The sequence below is a fragment of the Ochotona curzoniae genome, unplaced genomic scaffold, assembly GCF_017591425.1.
Source record: "Ochotona curzoniae isolate NIBS_2020 unplaced genomic scaffold, NIBS_Ocur_1.0 contig_66, whole genome shotgun sequence".
Classification (NCBI taxonomy): Eukaryota; Metazoa; Chordata; class Mammalia; order Lagomorpha; family Ochotonidae; genus Ochotona; species Ochotona curzoniae.
In genome coordinates, this window is record NW_024466512.1 from 21300815 (window position 1) to 21322469 (window position 21655).

Consider the following 21655-nt stretch of genomic DNA (forward strand, 5'->3'; position numbering starts at 1 on the left):
GCCGCCTTTTTCTTTGAAAGATTTATTTCTTTTAGGTCTGGTGTGATGGGTTAATTGGCTAATATTTTCCCTATAAGAGTTGGGATCCCACATGCATGTCCCAGCTGCTCCGCCTCCCATCCAGTTCCCTACTTGTGGCCTGGGAACACAGTGGAGGACGGCCCAAAGCCTTGAACCCAGGTGGGAAATCCAGAAGAATCTCTTAGCTTCAGATCAGCTCAACTCTGGCTGGTGCAGCTACCTGGGGAGTGAACCAGTGGATGAAAGATCTTTCTGTCTTTCCTCTCCATAAAATCAGCTGGTTCACTCCACAAAAGACTGCAACAGCTGAAGCCGAGTCAATTCGAAGACAGGTACCAGGAAATTCCTCTAGGTCTTCCATGGAGGTTCAGGGGCTCAAGGAATTGGGACATCCTCCATTGCTTTCTTAGGTATAAGGCTCGAGTATGTGTTCAGAACTAGAAATCCACACAAAATAGATTTCAGCTTAAAATAAGTTTATTGGGAGCACTCCTGGGCGAGGTTCACTGGTTCGGTATAGACAGTGGGCCAGGGAATTCATGCTCAAGGGACATAACAGGTTGTTTTTATCAGGGGCTATAGCGGTGGGGGTTGGGGACAAAGGAATGTGCCTTCTCGAGTGTTATAGACTCCCTTCAACCTTGGTGGATCCATACCTCACTGCTGGCCAAGAAGGAAGCTGCCTTCTGGTGTAGCCTTATCAGCCACCCTTCTCAGCCTCCACCTAGGCCTCCCCTCACCCACCCCGGCTGGGCCTTATAGTAGGTGATAAACAAGGAGTTGGATTTGAAGTGGAGTATCCGGGACACAAATCAGTGCCCATATGGGAAACTGGTGCTTGCAAGTGAAAGTTTAGTTTGCTATACCACTGTGCTAGCCCCACAGGAGGTGATTTCTATAGTTAGCATTTCTTTTTAAGGTATTGGCTAAGACATCAGAGAGGAAGGTTTGAGATGCTTTGTGCAAACTTCTAGCTCATTATTTAATGTAGCTGTCACTCTGGCAGGAAATGATGCATTTGTTTATTATGTATCTGGCATTGGTGCTTTGGAGTGGTTCATTCCTATGCTATGGAACATGGCACTCAGAATTGTGCCCTAGGCTTGGGAAATCTTCCTCACCAAACTTCTTACCCCAAAAGACACTTTCTTCAATGAGCTGTGCCTTTCTCCCTAGGGGATGCATAGCGCTTGCTCAGCACTTGAGTGAAACTGTTGACAGGATATGGAGTTCTAAAATGTAATTAGTCCTGAAGTCAGGCTTTCGTTGAGGGAGAAGCCTTTTGGTGTAAGCTCTTTGTCCCCTGCTTTTAACATCTTTTGTTTGCCAGTGAGAAACACGGTAAAACTAAAGGGCTAAGTTAAAGAGCCCTGACCCATGGGTCTGAACAATGACATGTACTGTACCTGATAGCAAACTCTTACAGACATATGACTGATTAACAATACTGTGTTTATTCTATCAGCTTCTTATCTTTTAGAGTTACCTTAACTCTTTCCTCTATGTACTGCTACTTGGGTGACTGTCCTTGGAACAGTTTGACTGGTCATGAGCCCAGATGGCAGCACATGGACAAGTGAGTCAAGAGCAGTTTTCTAAAAATGCAGGCATGGGTAGAGCAGGGTGAAGCAGGAGGTGACCAGCTTGAGCTCTGTGCCTCTTGTTTGTGGGCAATGACATCCTGAGTACCCCTTCTCTGCTGTCCTTGAAACTGCCCTTGACAGTTTTAGCTGCTGGCTAAGCTCTGTGCAAGCTCTAACCCACAGTAACTTGCTGGTAAGCTTGGTATTAATTGTAATGCCCATGTCCTTTTGATTCAGTTCCAGTGTCCAATAAACAAAAGGAATCCTGGCACCCTTTAAAATCCATATCGAGTCATGTTCCATGCAGTGTTGCAGGGTGAAAGCGAGATCACACCAGACATGTTTAAGGTTTATTAAGGAGTCTTTATTAACCAAGCTTGGTGATAATAGAGCACACTAAAAATAGCAAATCACAAGTCTATTCGGCAATCCAACCAATCATAATCCAACCAAACATAATCCCAAAAGGAGTTTGGGATCCTTAAGTCTATCCATTAAGCAAGTTATTAAGAGACATGCAACAAATAACCTGGACACACTTACAAAGCTGCAGACCGTCACCTTTCCCTGGCGTCTTTGCCTACATTCCACTACTGCTAGGCCTCACGTCTCCTGGAACTACTGACAGCACAGAAACCAGAAACAACATTATTATATCCATTGTCCCATTTAAGCAGTATACAGGGACCATGCTCAGGGGATTACCTGTCCGGGGTCAGCTAAGAGTCGAGGTGCCAGAGTAACAGAAGCACCTGTCCAGAAAGAGAGCAAGAACCCCAGCTTCATGGGCCTTTTAAAGGGGCTTATGAGGGGAGTGGTTACACAACAATGCAATACTGTCCCCTCTCAGGCGATAGGCGAGTCACAAGTGGGCAGGAGCAAATACCTAAGTGTTGTGGGCTAAGGAGTTGATTAGTGCTCATTGGGATGGGCAGGAATAGGAACTGGGCTTGTAGCTAAAAACACCCAGACTAATTGGATTTATCTGCATCCAATATCCTGGCTAGATTAGGACATGGGGGGTGTGGTTGAGGACAGAATTATCATTCCATTGCTATTAGGACCCACCTTCAGGACAGAAGGTAAGGGACACAGCCAAATTTCATTTGCCCACTGTCAATGGGTGCTGGCTATCACTGGCTGCACCCCATAACAGCAGGACATAACTGTGGAGGGGACAACCTTAAGAAATTTGCAACAGTTTTAGTTGACAGTGATATGCTTCCTTTTTTCATTTTCTCTTTTTAAGTTAGGATATTAGAGAAGAGGTAGAGACAACGAAGGGATGGGGGAAAGCTGTGAGTTTTGAGATGTAGAATGAGAAACAGAAAAGAAAACTGCTAGCTACAGTAGCAGGAGCTGAATGAGAGGTTCTGCCGGTCTGTGCTGAGCTGAGCTAAGCTACTGGAAGTCTTTTCACTTTAAAAGCAAGTAGTAGGAAAGTAATATTGAGGTATTAAACCCCTGTACTTTTAAGAAATAACCTAGGACCAAGAGGGAGAGGAAACCAAATGCTGCAAGAGAAGAACCTGGAGCAGCCAGTAGGTGGAGAAATGGATAAGGCAGAACTCAAAGAAGCTGCTTAAGAGTGTAGCCGGCAAGCTTGAGCACGCCATTTATAGTAAGCTGCCTCTCCCTGTAACATTCAGCTCGGTCTGGCACCTTTCTTTGTTTAATCTTATTCTTTGTGAAATGGCACAAAGAACACTAAACAGGAGATCATGTTCTAGTTCCAACTTTTGTCACTAATTTGGCAAGGATAGGATTGGGGAATGAAGTAGGCATGGAGTTTTCTTGTCCCAAAATGAGGAAATTGTATTAAATGACCTCTGAGGCTCCTTCTAGCTCTTTAAAAAAAGAAAAGAAAAGAAAATCTAGGAGCTGGCACAATAGCTCAAATGGCTAATCCTCCACTTCTAAGTACCAGCATGCTATACAGGAGCCAGTTCATGTCCCAGCCGCCCCACTTCCATTCAGCTCCCTGCTTATGACCTGGAAAAGCAATGGAGGTTGGCATAACTCCTTGGTACTTTATAAACATGGGAGACCTGTGGGAAGCTCCTAGCTTTGTATTGCCTCAGCTCTGGCCTTTGTGGCTATTTGTGGTGTGAGCCAGCAGATGGAAGATTTTTGTTCTTCTCTGTGGATCTGCCTTTCCAGTGAAAATGAATAAACCTCTAAACGAAATTATTATCAGCTATGTCCAAGCTTCCTACACTATCATATCAAGTCAGGGGACATCTGAGAATATGTGTGTGGTGGTGTATAGGATGCTGAATAGGTGATGTAATGAGTGCAAAGCAAGGAAGGTGAGGAAGGATAAAAGGATAATTGCATGAAGTGTCAGGGTACAAGGTAAATTAAATCAACAGCTATATTGTAAAATAAATCAACAGCAAACAACCCCAAGGCTGAAGAAGAGCCAACATGGTACCCTTCAAAATAACAGAGCAGAACATGAAATACCTGGGAATAAACCTAACAATGAATGTGGAAGACCTCTATGAGGAAAACTACAAAATATTAAGACAAAAAATGGAAGAAGACTTCAAAAAGTGAAGAAACATACCATGTTCCTGGATGGGCAAAGTCAAGATCATCAAAATGTCCATACTACCAAAAGTAATATGTACATTCAAAGCGATTCCAATCAAAATATCAAGAACATGCTTCACAGATCTGGAAAAAATGATACAAAGGTACATCTGAAAACACAAAAAATCATGAATAGCCAGAACTATCCTGAAGAATAAGAACCTAGTGGGAAGGGATTAGAATCCCAAGTCTTTGGACATGTTGTAAGGTGGTAGTTATCACAACAGCCTGGTACTGGAACAGAAACAGAGAGGTAGACCAGTGAAGTAGAATAGAAAATCTAGAAGGGAACCCACACATGCACAACTGTCTAATCTTCGACATGAAGACAAAAAATCTGGGAAAAAAGGAAGGTCTCTTCAATAGATGCTGTTGGGACAACTGACTAATAGCCTGTAGAAATAACAAGCAAGACCCATGCCTTTCGTCATACACAAAGATCAAATCTAAATGGATAAAAGATCTTAACCTACACCTAGAAACCATCAAACTTTTGGAAGAAAAAGTTGGAAATATTCTGCAAGATGAAGGTGTAGGCACTGACTTCCTAGAAAAATCATTAAAAGCAAAGGAATTCAAGAACAAAATGAGTAAATGGGACTACATTAAACTAAGAAGCTTCTGCACAGCAAAGGAAACAGTCAACAAAGTAAAAAGACAACCAACAGAATGAGAGAAGATCTGTGCACATTACACAGACGACAAAGGGCTAATTTCCAAAAATATGTAAAGAACTCCAGAACAGCAATAATGTCAAAGCAAACAAACCAGTCAAGAAATGGGCACAGGAAATCAGCAGACACTTTACAAAGGAACAAATTCAGATGGCTAACAGACATGTAAAAATGCTCAAGCTCTCTGCCAATAAGGGAAATTCAAATGAAAACAACACTTAGGTTCCACTTAATGGCAGAAGGAATTGCCCACTTGCAGAAAACTACGGATACCATCTGCTGGCAAGGTTGTGGAGGAAAATGAACCCTACTCCACTACTGGTGCAACAACTATGGAAGTCAATATGGAGAACACTTAGGCAATTAAAAATGCACCTACCATATGACCCAGGAATACCACTCCTAAGAAAATATCCAAAAGATTTGTTACACGAGAAAGCAGTATGCATCCCAGTATTCATTGCAGCACAATCAACAATCAGAAGAACATGGAAAAAACCTAAATGCCCACTAACAGAAGGCTGGATAAAAAAAACTGTGGTTCATCTACACTATGAAATATTACTCAGCCATTAAAACAGAACAAACAAACAAACAAACAAAAAACAAATACAATACTTTGTGGCCAAATGGGCCAAACTAGAGACCATTGTACTAAGGGAAATGAGCCAATTCAAAAAGGTCAGATATCATATATTTGCTCTAATATAAGGTAGTATGATGTCAAATCTAGGCACATTACAAGTGAATCCTACCTTATGTCACTTCCTATTTACCTGTACCTTGTGTAAGAAGACCTTGTGATGTAATTCCTTAATCAAGCATCCGTAAGAGACTGATTGTTTATAATTATCTGAGATGGTCAGTGTCCCTTTTATCGCTGTTATTGGTACTGCCCATAAATAATGAAGACCTAGTCCTCATTGTACCTTCATTAGGATCCTGGGATACAAGAATGAACTCACAATAAAATGACTGACAGTCTCCTACATGATTGGGAGACACTCCAGTGGCAGATGAGGGACTTGGGAACATTCACAAAAAATGTCCATTATGAGACTAGAGGGGAGAACAGAAGGGAGGGAAGGGAACTCAGGGGAGGGGAAAGGGAGACCCCAAAACCTACTAAGCTGTATCAAAGAATAATTTTTTTTTTTAAAAAAAAGGACAATTGCCTGGATTAGGGGGCTGGCATTTTCTTTTGGAGAAGGCTTATGGTCTTTGATATCAGTCTGTAGGAGCCAAGTTTAAAGTTGCTTTGTTTATATTAGCTGCCTGCTAAAATTCCTCCAGAAATAACTGCTTTCAGGGTGCGAGAACGCTGGTGCTTTCGTTGGGAGAGCTGACTCAGCAGGGGTCCCGGAGGCCCCTGCAATGCTCTCTGAGAAGAACTTGGCTCCCTGGACTCTCCTTGGACCGCTGGGCTCTGCCGAAGTCCCTGGTGCTCAGGTCATAGGTTGTTTCTAGGCCTGTACCAAAATTGCTTTTTTCCTGGTTCCCATTTATCACTTGTGACCCCTGATTGATTCCCAGAGATCAAGAGTTGCTGTAGTCCAGTGGAGAATCCATAAATCATTGCTTCCACTTCCTTTCTTCTAGATTTGCTGCCTGTTAATTACCACGTAGCCACTGCTGAGGCTGCATCTTTGTACTATATGTGCTGGGGACGAAAGTCCCTGATGATTGGATGTATGCAAAGTCTGCTTTGTCTTTGTTCAACCATTGCACTTTGCAAAGTGCCACACATGCTTCTCATCCCTCTCTCTTGTCTCCTGCAAGTTCAGAGTCTGGTTGCCGATGGCTTATCCATTAACAGGCCTTGTCTGTCTTCTTGGATTAGGCCATGAAATGGGCAGCTGCCAATAACTCAGCAAAGTGCTCTTCACTGGAAAGGGAAGCTTGGACTAGCTAGCTCCTTTCATTCCGCTTCATATTCTTTGTAGGAACTAAGCAGACTGTATGATCTAAAATGAGCTTCCATGAAGCTTTAAAATGATTTTTTTGGGTCTATTTATAACAACAGATCAGTTATTAACAGACACCATCTTAAAAGGTCAGCTACTTGTTATTTGTTTTCCATTATGAAGTTCTAGAGAACTTCAGGCTGGGAAAGGACTAGAGAGTTTATGAATGAGAATCCTGTCCCCTGCTTCCCTTTATCTCTAGCAATGCCTTTTTGCTGTTTGAAGAGAGGAATCAGGCTTTAGAAATGGATTGTAGGTGAAACCATTCTCTTATCCTTACCTGGCCTGCTGTTTCTGTACTGTTGCTGTGCTTTCAGAGCAGTGAGAGTAAGGGTGTTTGTGGCAGGCAGCAAGGGTCTGGAGAGTCTCACTCCAACTTAACTTTGCCTGCTGTTCCAGATCAAAGCTCACATCTCATCTCCAAGGGTAGAAAACTTCACAGAATGCTCAGACAGCAGCCCTGGCAAAGAAAGCAGATTCAGTATAGAAAAAGAGAGGTCAGCCAATCTGGGGGAGCTTTGAAGAGGAGAACATAGGAGAATTATAAGTTGTTACCAGTTGTTGAACCCCTTACTTATGGCTTCCCTTCCAACAGGGGAGATACATATTCAGGGAGAACATCGAAGCAGGCTTTGGACATACCCTAGATGAGTGAGTGCAAGGCAGCTGAGAATTTTTTTTTTTTAATTCTTCATATTTCCAATGTATCTCTTAAGCTCCATTGTTAATCTGGTGGCTGGGCAGTCAGCTCCTCTACTGAGCTTGCTTGGGTTTTAGCCATTCTTCACTGAGGAGTGCCGGGCAGAGAGGAAACCTTTTTGGTAGATGCTGTCGCTTTCAAGAGAAGAAAGCAGGCTGCTCTTTTGTCTGAATAACTGCACCAGCAATGGGCTTGTAAGATCCCTTCCCACCTCAACGGGAAGCCGAGCTGTAGCTTATCGGATTGCTGTCACATCTGGAGACTAATTGGGATTGGTATACGTTCCTTGTAGTGGCGATGTTAGCTGAAGATTGGTAACAGTAGATGGTAGCAGCCTGCAATGAAAGGGAATACTTATTTTCACCTCCAAATTGAGCAAATTTCATGGGGAAATCACCATGTGGTAGTAAATTTAGAACACTAAGATGTCAGTTTTATAGTCACATTTCTGAACTTAATTGCTATTTAAGAAGTTGTAGAAAGTCAATTTAAAAAAATCTTTTATGGACAAATAAGCTTTGATTACATAAACTCCCTTTGCTTTCAGAAAGGGCTTGGGAGCTGAGATTTAACTCAAGCTAACTGTGTGGATTTCAGTAGAGACAGACTGCTTTTATTTCACTTTATTATATTGTAGTTCCAATAATTTGTTGACATCTTTCTCTCTCTCTCTCCCTCTCTCTCTCTCAGCCTTGATAAATTTGCTGAAGTTCCTTATGTCAAATGAGACTGTACTTTTGGCCAAACACAACATTTTTACATTAGCCCTTATGGTGAGTAAGAAAACAAATATTTTATTTTTCAGAAGCTTCTTACTAAGATAGAAATTGACTGGTTTAAAAATAGCAGCTGGTGGTCTGGGAATTAAAATGTAGAGGGAACCAGTCTGTATTTTCTCTCTCTCAGATCAGCATCTGAGATTAGTACTCCCCAATCTCGCCAATGTCTTTGGCAGAAGAGTGTGGTGTGGCAGGCCCAGGGATGGGTCATATTTTTGTGTATGAATGCTGAGCCTTAATCTCAGCTGAGAGATTGTGCATACTGTACTACTGCAGTCTCTAGGTTGAGATATAGCAATGCTTCTAGAATGTGAGCGATTCCATCATGCCTGCACCAGTTTGTGAGAGATATAACTATTTGTTTATCAAGCTGGTTCTTTGGCGCATAAAGAAGCCATTGTGCCTCTGACCATTTTATTATGTTGTTACTCCATGTATTTGTAGATGTTCAGCATTTAATGGGAAGAAAATCTCAAATTGGAGTTGGTTTCAATTGTCTATAATTCTATCCAACATAGCTATTTGTAAGCCATCTATGTTACAACAACAAGGTCATGCAAAGTTGGGAAGAGATGTGTAGTAGCACACCATTATATCATATTCCTGTTACATGGATATAAGATATGAAATAATCTACAGGGTATAAATATCATATAAAAGGTAGAAAATAATTAGCAAGTGATAAAGTTTGATTATTATCACAATTTCCATATAATTTATTTCATTGTAAGTTTGTACACATGAATTTCACTAGTAGCTCTGTTTAATCAATTTTAAAAATTCCAAAACTTTTAACAGTTGAACAAAATTAATATTTTGGAAGCTGGCAAGAACTGGCTCTACTTTACCATTAGAATTTACTTCTGAGCTTCATAACCCATTGCCTGTATATGGGCTTTTGTCTTTTTTAGATTGTGAACCTATTTAATATGTTTATCACATATGGTGATACTTTCCTGCCAACCCCCAGCAGCTATGATGAATTGTATTATGAGATTATCCGCATGCATCAGAGCTTTGACAACCTCTACTCCATGGGTAAGAATTCTTTTTACTCTTATCTCTCTATCAGCTGGTTTTTTTTTTTTTTTTTGGCAAATAAGAGGAAAAGGCCTGAAAAGATTCCCTTATAGTTATGTGAAGCACTTATGTGGCATAGAAATGTAGTAGTGTCCTCTTCTTGGGCAAAAGGAAGGTATAGATGGGCCATTTGCCTAGTGGCAAAAGATTGCATCTCAGTGGAAAGTTGATTAGTAGCCCTTTGTTAAAAAGAACAGGGAGGCTCAGACATTCAGTGAGTGCCAGTGAGGTGGGGGTGCAAGAATAGTTGGCAGTCAACTGCAGCAAGTAGAAGAGCTTGGACCCACAGGAATACTGTGTGATTTGAGAAGGTGCAGGGTTTTTAAGGACCCTTGGTGTACCTATATATTACTAGCATCACAACAGGAAGTATGCATTCTTACAAATATTTTATTGATTGGCTCACTGGAAATGTAGTCATCTATAGAGAGTGTATCTTATTTTTGAATGATCTTGTATTTGTCTGCAAGTTTGGGGAAAGGGCCGAGTGAGCTACCTGATGTTTGAAAGGTAAACAGAAGTGCCCAATGTGATGGCTCAATTGGCTAAATCCTCACCTTGAAAGTTTCAGAATCTCATATGGGTGTGCTGGTTCATGTCCCCGCTACTCCACTTCCCATCTAGCTCCCTGTTTATGGCCTGGGAAAACAACAGAGGACAGCCCAAAGTCTTGGGATGCTTGCACCTGTGTGGGAGACCTGGAAGAAACTCTGGCTCCTGGCTTCAGATCAGCTCAGTTCCAGCATTTGCAGCCATTTTTTTTTTAAAGATTTATCATATTTAGTTTTTTCTTATTGGAAAGTTAGATATACATATACAAAGAGGAGGAGAGACATAGAGAAAGATCTTCTGTCCGATGATTCATTCCCCAAGTGAGTGAAATGGCCGGTGCTATGCCGATCCAAAGCCAGGAGCCAGGAACTTCTTCTAGGTCTCCCACACGGGTACAGAGTACCAAAGCTTTAGGCTGTCCTTGACTGCTTTCCCAGGCCACAAGCAGGGAGCTGGATGGGAAGTGGTGCTGCCGGGACCAGAACCGGCACCTATACGGGATCCCGGCTCGTTTAAGGCGAGGACTTGAGCCTCTAGGCCACGCTGCTGGGCTCTTTACAGCCATTTAGGGAGTGAACCAGCAATGGAAAATCTTCCTCTCTGTCTCTCCTCTCTATGGATCAACCTTTCTAGTAAAAATATTTATGTTTAAAAAAAAGAAATAAATGAAAACAGAGAACTTCTCAGTAAAGCTATGTAATGTTAAAAACTCCAACGTGCTAGACTTACTCAGATATAGTTGATATAATAAAATGCACATATTTCAAACATACAAGTTTGATGCATTTTGACATGTATCATATTTATCTAAGAACCATCATAACAAACCAGGGAATGAGTACATTCATCACCTTTACAGAGTTAACTTGTATCCCTTTGGCATCCTTCTCTAATACCTATGCTCCCATCTCCATTGCCCCACTCCCACCCTAGTGTCCTGTCCATGTACAAGAGCCGATGTGCTTTTTGTCACTGTAGATTTTTTGCTTTATACTCTGTGATGAGACTGAAAACCCCAGCCCTCCTTAAGACTATTATATTGTGCAAAAAGTAGAGAGGGTTTAGAATATGTACCAAGACAAAGAGTAGAAGCAAATAGTATAAAATTGCCTGGGAAGAAAAAAGACCTCATTTTTAGAGTAGTAAAGGCAAACTTTTCAATTTATATTATATAAGTAAATTGTGGAATCTTTTTTAAAAAAATATTAATTATATTTGAAAGGCAGAGTAAGAAAGGGAGAGATAAGGGACAGGAGAGTTGTTCCCATGTGTTGATTCATTCCCCATTGACTACAACAGTTGGTTCATTTTCCAAATGGCTTTAGTGACCAGAACTAGGGCAGGATTGGGGCTAGTGCCTGGAACTCCTGTCTAGATCTGCAACATAGTTATAAAGGCCCAGGGACTTAGGCCATCTTCTGCTTTCCCCAGGCTATTACCAGAAAATGGGAGTGGAAGTGGAATAGGTAGGACTCAAACTGGTGCCCAGCTGGGGATGCTAGCATTACAGGCGGTGGTGATTCAATCCGCTACGCCACATGTATTAACTGCTGTGCCAAATGCTTGCCCCTATATCTCTTTTTTAGTGATTGCATAGTATGTTATTTTTGTATGCCATAATTTGCTACATAAATGACTAGTTTGAAGTATTTATGGCATTTTGGGATAATTTTGTGTTTAAATTTGGTAGTTCAGAAAGAATATAAATCTGACGACGCTTCCAAAGGAAATGTAGTGGTGAGTTCATGTGGGTGCTGTTCACTAAGGCATGGGACTAACAGGATGCTGTTGAGAAGTAATCTGTAAGAAGCCGGCACAATGGCTGAATTGGCTAATCCCCCACCTGCAAACACCAGGATTCCATGTGGGAGCCAGTTTGTAGCCCAGCTGCCACACTTTCCATCTAGCACTGTGTCTGTGGCCTGGAAAAGCAGTAGAAGACAGCCCAAAGCCTTAGGATCCTGCACCCAAATGGGAGACCCAGAGGAGGCTCTTGGATCCTGGCTTCGGAACAATGCAGCACCGGCCGTTGCACTCACTTGAGGAGTGAATCATCGGACGGAAGATCTTTCTCTCTGTCTCTCCTTCTTTCTCTGTATATATCTGACTTTGCAATAAAAATAAAATAAGTCTTTAAAATTACCTTTGTTCTTAAAAATGAGTAATTGCTGGCCCAGAGGCAAAGCAGCCTGCCAAGTTTTCCTTTTCCCTGTTAGCACTATGGACCTTCCCCTGACAGATCTGCTACCATGGCAGCTGTTCGTGGTGCAGAGTGATCCTGGGTCAGGAGCACATGGTGCTCAGACATGTAGTTCCTTTGCACATGACTCATGCATCCTCATGCTGGGCCCCAGTTGGCTTTCTCTGGAAAAGTCTCAGATATGTTCCTTTATTCATTGGGGAAGCAGTTTTTTGAAATTAATAATAGCCAAAGTCTACCTAGCATTTATCATGTGGAAGCCACTAATCTTAGAGCCTTCTGTGTTTTGACCCATTTAATTCTCACAAAACTCCTTCCCTTCACACAAGTGTTGCTGTTATTCTCTAGTAGGTGGCAGGAGCTGGATTTGAGCCCTAGCAGTTAGTATCAGAGGTCATGTATTTTATTTACTTCTCTACCAAAGTAGAGAAAAGTGCAGCTCTGGGCTCATTGCCTCTGGATTCATATTCCCTCTTCATCACCTAAAGCCATGTAAATGACCTCAGTCCATTGGTTATCTTCTCTGAATCAGGTTCCTCATCTATGTTCAGTATTACTGATATACCTCTGCTCAGTGCCTGAGTCCACACACTTGTTTTTACTTAACCATTCACTAAAAACATGTATTTGGAGTACCTGGCATGGTGTTTGCTCTTTTCTCCTTTGGTTTTTCTTTTGGCTTTTAAGGATTTACTGTTAAACTTAAAAGGTAGAGTTACAGAGAGAGGGAGAAACACCGATCTTTCAGCTTCTGTTTCACTCCCCAAATTGCAGTTTTGAAGCCAGGAACTGGGAGCTTCTTCTGGGTCTCCCACATGGGTAGAGGGGACTAAGCACTTGGGCCATCTTCTGCTTTCCCAGGAACATTAGCAGGGAGCAGTAGCAGAACTAGAACAGCTGGTTCTTGAATCAGTGCCCATATAGGTCGTGGGCACAACAGGTGGCCAATGAACTCCTATGCCACAATACTAGCCCCTTGTGCTTGGTCCTTCAAGGAGCAATGCTCTGTTTGTCTCTTTTCTGACATTGTATAGGTACTTTAATGTATAGCTCTGAAGATTGTAGCTAATAGGGGTTGTGTTAAGTTCTTTGTTTTAGTCATATCTCCTTTGGGCGAGTTTAGAAAAGAGGTAGAATTTTGTCAAATAAGGGAAGAATATTTTCTGTTGATTCATTTTGCAGTTCACACAATTAAGTTGAAGGAGTGAAGATGAATTACTCCTTGATTGAAACAACCATCTTGTAGCTGGAGAGATTATTTTTTTAAAACACTTGTTTATTTTTATTGAAAAATCAGATTCACAGAGAGAAGGATAGACGGAAAGAAAAATCTTCCATTCACTGATTCACTCCCCAAGTGGCTGCAATGGCCAGAACTGAGCCAATATGAAGCCAGGAACCAGGAACTTCTGGGTCTCCCCTTTGGATGCAAGGTCCAAAGGCTTTAATTTATCCTCTACTGCTTTCCCAGGCCACAAGTACGGAGCTGGCTGGGAAATGGGGGCAGGTGGGACACAAACCAGCTCTCATATGGGATCCTCATGCATGCAAAGCGAGACTAGCCACTAGGCTCTTGTGCTGAGTCCCCTTGAGAGATTCTCTTGATTCTTTTTGTTTGTTGACACATGTAAATTGACAAAGATGTACTTGAAGCAGTAGCAGATTCTGACTCAGACAGCTGGGTTTACTAAATCAGCCCTGGCCAACAGGGAAGCAGTTGATGTGGCAGCCAGGTTAACCTCACATCACCACCCCAATGGAGATTTTGAATGAATATCTGCATATTAGCAGCAGGCAGGGCAAACACAAGCCAGGAAGTTGTGATGTATTTTGATAGAAACTGAAAAAGTAGAGAAAAAAGTTACCAGCAAAAGTAGTTAAGAGAATTCTAACAGCCCTTACATTTTTCTGTAGGCTGAGGATGTGTTTAACAGAAGATTGGCACAGGCTTTGTTTGGTTATTGCAGTAGTGCTATTCTGAGATGTGTCTTCATTTCTCATGTTTGTGTTTTAGAGCAGGAGTTTAACAGATCTATGCTCTTTTCTTCTTTGCAGTGCTGAGGCTTTCTACTAATGCAGGCCAGTGGAAGGAAGCAGCTAGCAAGGTCACCCACGCCTTGGTTAACATCAGGTAAGGAATAAGAATTTATGCTTTTCGAGCTCCTTGGCTCATCCTGAAATGTATTGTATCTCTCTAAGTAGACTGCATGGAACAACAATGCTATTTTAAGCCTTGATGTCTGTAGGAGTAGAAGAAATTGTCATCCTTGATCAAGGAAAGCACGAGTACACAAGACTTTTCATTTTGTCATATTGAAACAGATCGAAGATTCTCTACCAGAAGATAGTTGCAAGCTCTTTTCAGGCATCTTAGTTGCCAGTGTGATTTTTGCACATAGGTCATCTGAAAGCTCTCCTTTGAAGAATGTTTCTTCCGTTTCTGTATGACTTCGGTGAATGACTCATGAGGATCTAGAACTTTGACATTTTACTATATGAAGCTATTTCTATTTATGGTGAACAGAAGCCAATGAAATCTATAGGGCTAAGTCATTTTAGGTTCCTTAAATAGCAGGGCAATTATGGTGTGCCATATGTATGTGGATAAAATATGGAGTTGGATAAAATATGGAGTTGGTCTGCATTTTGAGGAAGCACCACTCCCTCACAAAAGTGAGCTGTCAGTAAATGGGCAGCAGAATCTGCTATCGGTGTTGTGAAATCTGAATTTTTCCTTAGATTCCTTGCTCCCTTGGTGCCTATGATTTGCCATTTTCTCAACAGTCATGAAATTATTTTTTGCAAACAATTGAGAAATTAATGTTGAGTAAAGAGGCAAACCCAACAGATGGAGAACTTGCTATAGCTCCAGATGTAAGCTTTGCCAGACGTCTCTGTAATAGTAATGCACATTTACAACTTGTTATGTAGATACTAATCTGTGACAGAGCTGAGACGTGATGTTTGTGTCTGGATCTTTCTTTTTTCCTAAGGACAAAATATCCTATTCCTGCAGTGATTTAGTACAGTATTTGGCACATATGGGAATAAAAGGAAAAGTGTGAAATGTTTCTGTGGAACATTAGGATAAGGGAGCATGGGGTCAGCTGTGCAAATAGGATTGTTATGAAGGTTGCTCTGTTATCTGTCCCAGAACACGTTTTGCAACAAACAGTTTTTTTTTTTTTTAACAAGATGTATTTATTTTATCGGACAGGCAGATATATACAGAGAGGAGAAGAGACAGAAAGAAAGGTCTTCTGTCCGATGGTTCACTCCCCAAGTGACCACAATGGCTAGAGGTGAGCCAATGCGAAGCCAGGAACCTCTTCCAGATCTCCCACACAGGTGCAGGGTCCCAAAGCTTTGGGCCATCCTTGACTGCTTTTCCAGGCCACAAGCAGGGAGCTGGATGGGAAGCGGAGCTGCCGGGATTAGAACTGGCGCCCTTATGGGATCCCAGTGTGTTCAAGGCAAGGACTTTAACTGCTATGCTATCACGCTGGGGTCTACAAACAGTTTTATGGCTCTCACAAATGTATGGGTATGTACACTTAGCAAATAATCTGGGTACTGTACAGAGACCTTTTGATGGGTGTTGTTTTCTGTAAGAATCAGGAGTTACCAACTGCCTTCTCCCAAATATGCCCTTTTTACACAAGGACAGGGTGACAGATATGGCTGTTTGAATGAACTACTAGATCTTGGATTCAGTATGAAATGTATATGGTTGTGGCCAGTATTGTGACACATAAGATTTAAGCAGCCATCTGCAGTGCCAGCACCCCACATGGGTACTAGTTTGAATCCTGGTTGTTACACTTATCTAGTTCCCTGCCAATGGCCTGGGAAAACAGCAGAAGATAACCCAAAGGCTTGGGCCCCTGCATCCAGATGGTAAACCTAGATGAAGCTTCCAGCTGCTGCCTTCTGAGTTTGGCTTGGCCAATCCCCGGCCATTGAAGCCATTTTGGGAATGAAGCTTTGAATGGACGATCTCTCTCTTCACTCTCTCTTCATCTTCTCCTCTGTAGCTCTGCCTTTAAAATAAATATTTTTTTTTTCAAATAAATGAACCTGGCTATGATTTATGTTATTCTGTTTATTCATATATTTGCATGGGCTTTTCAGGCAGCTGCTTTTTTTTTTTTAAGTATAGCTTTAAATTTTCAAATGTACGATTCATTAGATCTGTTCACTCATGTTCCCCAGCAGCTGGGGCATATCCAGTCTTGGTATTTCTGGTGTAAACTACTGGAACTCAGTGTTTTGAGACCATTTTGGTAAGCCCTTTACTAAGGAGTTCCTGAGGGGCTTCCTTGGTTAGAAATCCACAACTCTTCAGCTTCTCAGAGACCACAGCTGGTGTTAGAAGCTTGTATTTGGGAACTTCCCTAAAGAACTTATCATCAGTGCTTTTGGTCAAATAAAACCAAACTTTGCCTTTGGACCAGTTCTTTTTGGCTTTGCCTCCAGATTGGGTCATGGGATCCTTATCTTTCTTGGCTGACTGCTGTTGTCTTTGTTCTTGCTGTCCTTGGGTGGCAAAGCAAGGTGCATAGCACAGCAGTGACCACCTTAGCCTTGGAAGATATTGAACACCATCAACAACAAAAAGAGCCAGGCACCTGCTTTTTGTCTGGGACCTGTTTCCTTTGATCACATTCCTGTATGCTTTCACTCTGTCTTTGTTGCTTTTATCTCAAGGTCCATGGGCTGGCTGCTGTCATTATTCTTTCTGAGGGCCATCAAGCAGCTGATTTAAGGGTTTGGCCTCTTTCCTTGAATAGTTAGGAAAGGACTGGACTGATCCTTGAGCAGGTGCCTTTAGCTCTGTCCTTCCTTCCCTTTGCTTAACTCTATCAGGCCTACCCCTTCATTTCCATTTACATAAAATATTATATAAAATATAAAATAGCATAGTGCTTTAAAGATTCATCTGTAACATGGGTCAGAATTTTCTTTTTAGGATTGAGTAATGTTCTACATTATGGATATACCTCATTTTGCTCATTTTGTTTATTTATTCATCTGTTGGTAGACACTTGGGTTGTTTCTACCTTTCTTGTAAAAGTTAAGGTGTTAATGTTAACTTTGAAGGAAAGGTGTGTTACTTTTCTTTGTAGGTGGATTGATGACGTGGATGAGGGTGGTCTAAGGAGTGTCCTCTTCTGATTTAGAATTCTCTAGTTGAAGGCAGAAAAGAGTATACCTTATTTTGAGAAGCCTATGCTTCACCAAGATAGTGTAATGAGTGTTTCTTTACACCCCATTGCAGTTTTATAAGAGCTTGTGTTACACATCCATGACACTATTAACTTTGGATGCTTTAGAAAACAAGAACCTGATCAGAAAATTTGATCTGTTGGTCTCCAAGGAATATTGTAGGACATTTAGCTATTGGTTGCCAAGTTGATCATCAATGAAAAGAGTAAGACTTAGCAATGCATTGTGAGGGTGTATAGGATTTACTTCTATTTATAAAGTTTTTCCTGCCCCCTTTTTTCTTTCTTATCCCACTACTGGAAAGAATTTCTAAGGCAGAGTGAATAAACTCTTACCATCTCACCTTCAGTTTGTTTTTGTTGTATTTCTTTCCCTCTCCCTCTTCTGCCTCCTTTCCTCTCCCTCCTTCCCTCCCTCCCTTTCTCTCTTTCTCCCTCCCTTCCTTCCTTTCTCTCTCTATTTCTTTCTTTTTCTGTTGGATTTTAAGAAGAGAGAGAAGAGAAAGCTATCAGATTGCACATGAGATGTCCCAAGACATTATGACTGGGTGGCCTCCCAGGCTGATGTGTCAGCTGATGGGATGTCTTGGAATGCAGTGCATTAATGATTGTCCCAACAGTGTCTCCCTGTCAAATGAAAGGCAGCAGAAAGGCTTCAGGTCTTCCAGTGTTGGGAGTTGCAATTATGACAAGTGAAAATTAGAAGTACTTCCTGTGCGTGAAGGTTTGAATTTGCTCAAGTGTCAGTCTCTCTGCTTTTCACTTGTCTTTTATGAGTCAGAACACTAGTTCTTTAGTTGTCAAGAGTTATTTGTGTTTGAATAATTTGTCTCTCTCTTCCTGTTTGATCCTTCAGTGAGATTCTTAAAATGCATCTGCTTAGAAACTGCTGTTCTTATGGGAACAGCTGATGTCACTAGCCAACAGGGCCCTAATGTTTGCTTTGCCCTCCCCAGAGAAGAGCTGTTCTATTGCTTTGCTTAAGAATAAAATATGTTCTGCCACCTTTAAGGCTCTGCTATTAAGTATAATTATTGTTCAGCTCCCTGCACAGAGCAAAAATTCAATCAGGAAGAATATTTTGAAGGGCCACATGCTGGACCAGAAGTAAAATATTTGGAAAGTTTTGTTTGGAGAGTTCTGTGTTCCACAGCTTAGCCATCTATCCCAGTGAGATCATGAGCTTTAGGAAGATGTCTGTTGACTATTAACCTAATTAGTTGAAAGAGAAGAGAAATGTTAGACTAAAATCTGACCTTCATCTACTCTAACAACTTTCAAGATAAGTAATTTGAAGCCCTTAATGAAACTCTTCAAGTTAATATCGTAGTGCTTTTCACTTAATGAGCATTTTATTAACACCAGGTTCAAAATTCTATTCTGTAATTGCCCACAGAGAGGAAACAGTGACTGAATCACTGCAAATAGGTGTTTTTCCTGATCTGTAATTTTCTTCAGATGGATAAAGTTTTAGCTCTATAATTGGTATGCTAGTTTTTATTTGGACTATATTAAGCTGAAGTTCAGTTTTTCTTTGAAATTGACTTTCACATGCTGCTATAGTTACTTACAAGCCAGGGGTTTGGAATAGAATTTGGTGCATTTTTTTATAAGTCTCTCAGCAATTGACCTCCAATGGCCTTGTTCATTCCATAGTCATTTCATACCAATGCTCAGGGTGTCTTCCTCACTCTTATGTGCCTATGTAGCGGTTTTCCTTTGTTCCCTTCCCAGTAGAAACAGAACCAAACAAAAATAATTAATCTGTAAGTGTATACTGTTGCAACGGTAAAGAATAGAATAGTTAAGAACAGAATAGAGGCTCTTAGGAGCCTCTCGATAGTGGGGTTCATTGGGCCTACACCTTTGGGAAAGGCTGTGTGTAAAACTCTGAGTGTCACACAGACAAATAAGCCCTTGGACAGTAATCATTGTTGAAGACAGCAGAGTTAGGGTTGGGAAAGTAATGTGAAGTCAGCCAGCCTGTCTTCCCAACTTACCTTGTCCATGCATCTGTTTGGGCCGCAATATTTGTCTCTTAGCGACAGTTCTGTTACCAAAATGGGTACTGATTTGTTGAGAGAAGGAATAGTTTGATGCCCAGGCAGTTTAACTGAAGGATGCAGCTTAGCCTAAAGAAAGGTAAATATGGACTAAACTGATAAGAGGAGACAGAGGCATTCCTGTTCTTGTTTGCTCTAAGGTAACAGATAGGCTCAGATTATCCCCTGAGTTAGAGTTTATCAGTAATGACCCTTCTTCCTTAATCAGGCCCTGCTGATCTTCCATTAGAATGAAATGCATTATGCAGATTAAAGCAAAGCACCAAGTGAAGCAAGCTGCTATAATATTGTTTGTCCCGTGATTGGGGGCATTACATATTATCCTAATAGTCACTGTTCCCTGATCTCTTAAGTCTTCAGCTAGAAATGAAAATCCAAATGTCAAATCCCATGTGGTTAATCATCTGTTTTGCCCTAACTTGGTTTGCTGCAAAGTGAGGCTCTGCATTAAATCATAGCTAGGCTTATTGAACTGCAGTGCAGTACAGGATCTGCAATTTAGGAGATTCAGATAATGTGATGAAATGTTAAGATTAAGCTGTGATTTTATTTTAGATTTTTGGTGTATTTATTTTATTAATTTATTTCAAAGGCAAAGGGACGAGAAAGAGAAACAAAGTGGGAGTGACCCATCTGATGATTAACTGTCCAAATGCCCACAGTCTTTGGGCTTGGGCCAGTAGCCAGGAGCCTAACCCAGGTTTCCTTTATGGGTGGCAGAAACACAGTCCTTGCAGCCATCACCACTGCCTCCACCCAGAGTCCGCATTAGTAGGAAGCAAATCAGGAGTCAGAGTCTAACCCGGGTGTCTAATAGGCCAAACACATACCCCATTAAGTGTGACTATGTTATATAAAACTCCTGACAGACATTCTGAAATTCCCCTGGAATCTTTTTCTACTTTGCCTCCCCCACTTTGTTTCACTTGTGGGAAATAGACACAACACAAAGTTATCATTTTAGCCATTGTAAGTGTACAGTTTAGTAACATTATGAACATCCTCCTTTTCATGTAACCATCACCATCATCCATCTCTAGAACTTTTGCTTCTTCAGCTAAAATTCTGTACTCAGTTAAATACTAACTTTCCTTCCTTCTCATCCCCTGGCCAGCACCATTCTGTTTTCTGTTTTTATTAATTTGATCACTCTGGGAACGTCTCAAAAGAGGAATTATACAATATTTGCTCTGTATGACTAACCTATTGCACTTAGGGTAATGTCCTAGAGATTTAGCAAATGTTAGAATTTCTGATTTCCCAGATGGGTGCAAGGCCTAAGGTCCTGGGCTGTCTTTACCGCTTTCCCAAGTGCATCAACAAGATACTGAGTCAGAAGTGGAGCATCTGGGGACCCAAACTGGTGGCCATATGGGATGCTGTTGGTCCAGGCTGGTTTCACCTGCTGCACCACAGTGTCAGCCTATCCTCTTCGTTTCTTTGCCAATCCAGCTAAAGATTTATCCATTGATTTTTTTTTTTTAGAAATGTAGTTTTGGTTTCATTTATTTTTCTCTTTTACCAATTTCTATTTCAGTCTTCCTTCCTTTTGCTTACTTTTTTTAAATGATTTTTTTCACTATTTTAAAAATTATTTCCTGGGACTGGCACAGTGGCTCAACTGGCTAATCCTCTGCCTGTAAGCCCTGGGATCCCATATAGATGCCCATTGGCATCTCAGCTACTCCCTGCTTATGGCCTGGGAAAGTAGTGGAGGATCAGCAGATGGAAGATCTTTCTGTCTCTCTATAAATCTGCTTTTACAATAAAAACAAATAAATCTTAAAATTAAAGTATTTTCTTTGTGATTGCTCTGTTGTTAGCCACATACATAATAAGTTTAAGAATCAGCTTAAGACCCTCCCTCTTGGGTTACCACTCCTACTGGAGAGCATGAAAATCAGGACTGCAGCAGCAGTGGCCAGACAGAACAGCACCTACCAGCATGTGTGTGGACTGGATAGTAGGGCTGGTTGGGTTGAACTAGGCTTCAGTGCCCATTGACAAACATAAGAGCTGAATGGGATGTGGGACAGACTGGACCAGTCTGCTGTACATACTGGCAAGCACAGGAACCAGGGCAGGGGGCAGGCCTGGTGGGGGTTATTGCGGTTCGCTCCAACTGGTATGTGTAAGGGCCAAGTGTGTGGCGGGCAGGAGAATCAAGCTGGACTGCAATACCCCTTGGTTCTTGTGGAAGACAGGGCTGGAAACAGAAC

The 21655-nt window shown here is 41.5% G+C and overlaps 2 protein-coding genes across 5 annotated transcripts in view; one reads left to right on the forward strand and one right to left on the reverse strand.

Annotated features, from left to right (window-relative positions):
• Positions 1-21655, forward strand: part of ARMH3 (armadillo like helical domain containing 3) — a 186506-nt gene that overhangs the window by 92534 nt on the left and 72317 nt on the right. For all 4 annotated transcript variants that reach the window (XM_040992253.1, XM_040992251.1, XM_040992250.1 and 1 more), the window contains 3 exons: positions 8228-8310; positions 9228-9354; positions 14204-14279. In XM_040992253.1, the coding sequence (XP_040848187.1) occupies positions 8228-8310; positions 9228-9354; positions 14204-14279 (286 nt within the window). The remainder of the gene's footprint in view (positions 1-8227; positions 8311-9227; positions 9355-14203; positions 14280-21655) is intronic.
• Positions 16410-16634, reverse strand: LOC121164219 (40S ribosomal protein S25-like). The gene has a single exon (XM_040992267.1). It carries the CDS (start codon positions 16632-16634, stop codon positions 16410-16412), a length of 225 nt encoding a protein of 74 aa, XP_040848201.1.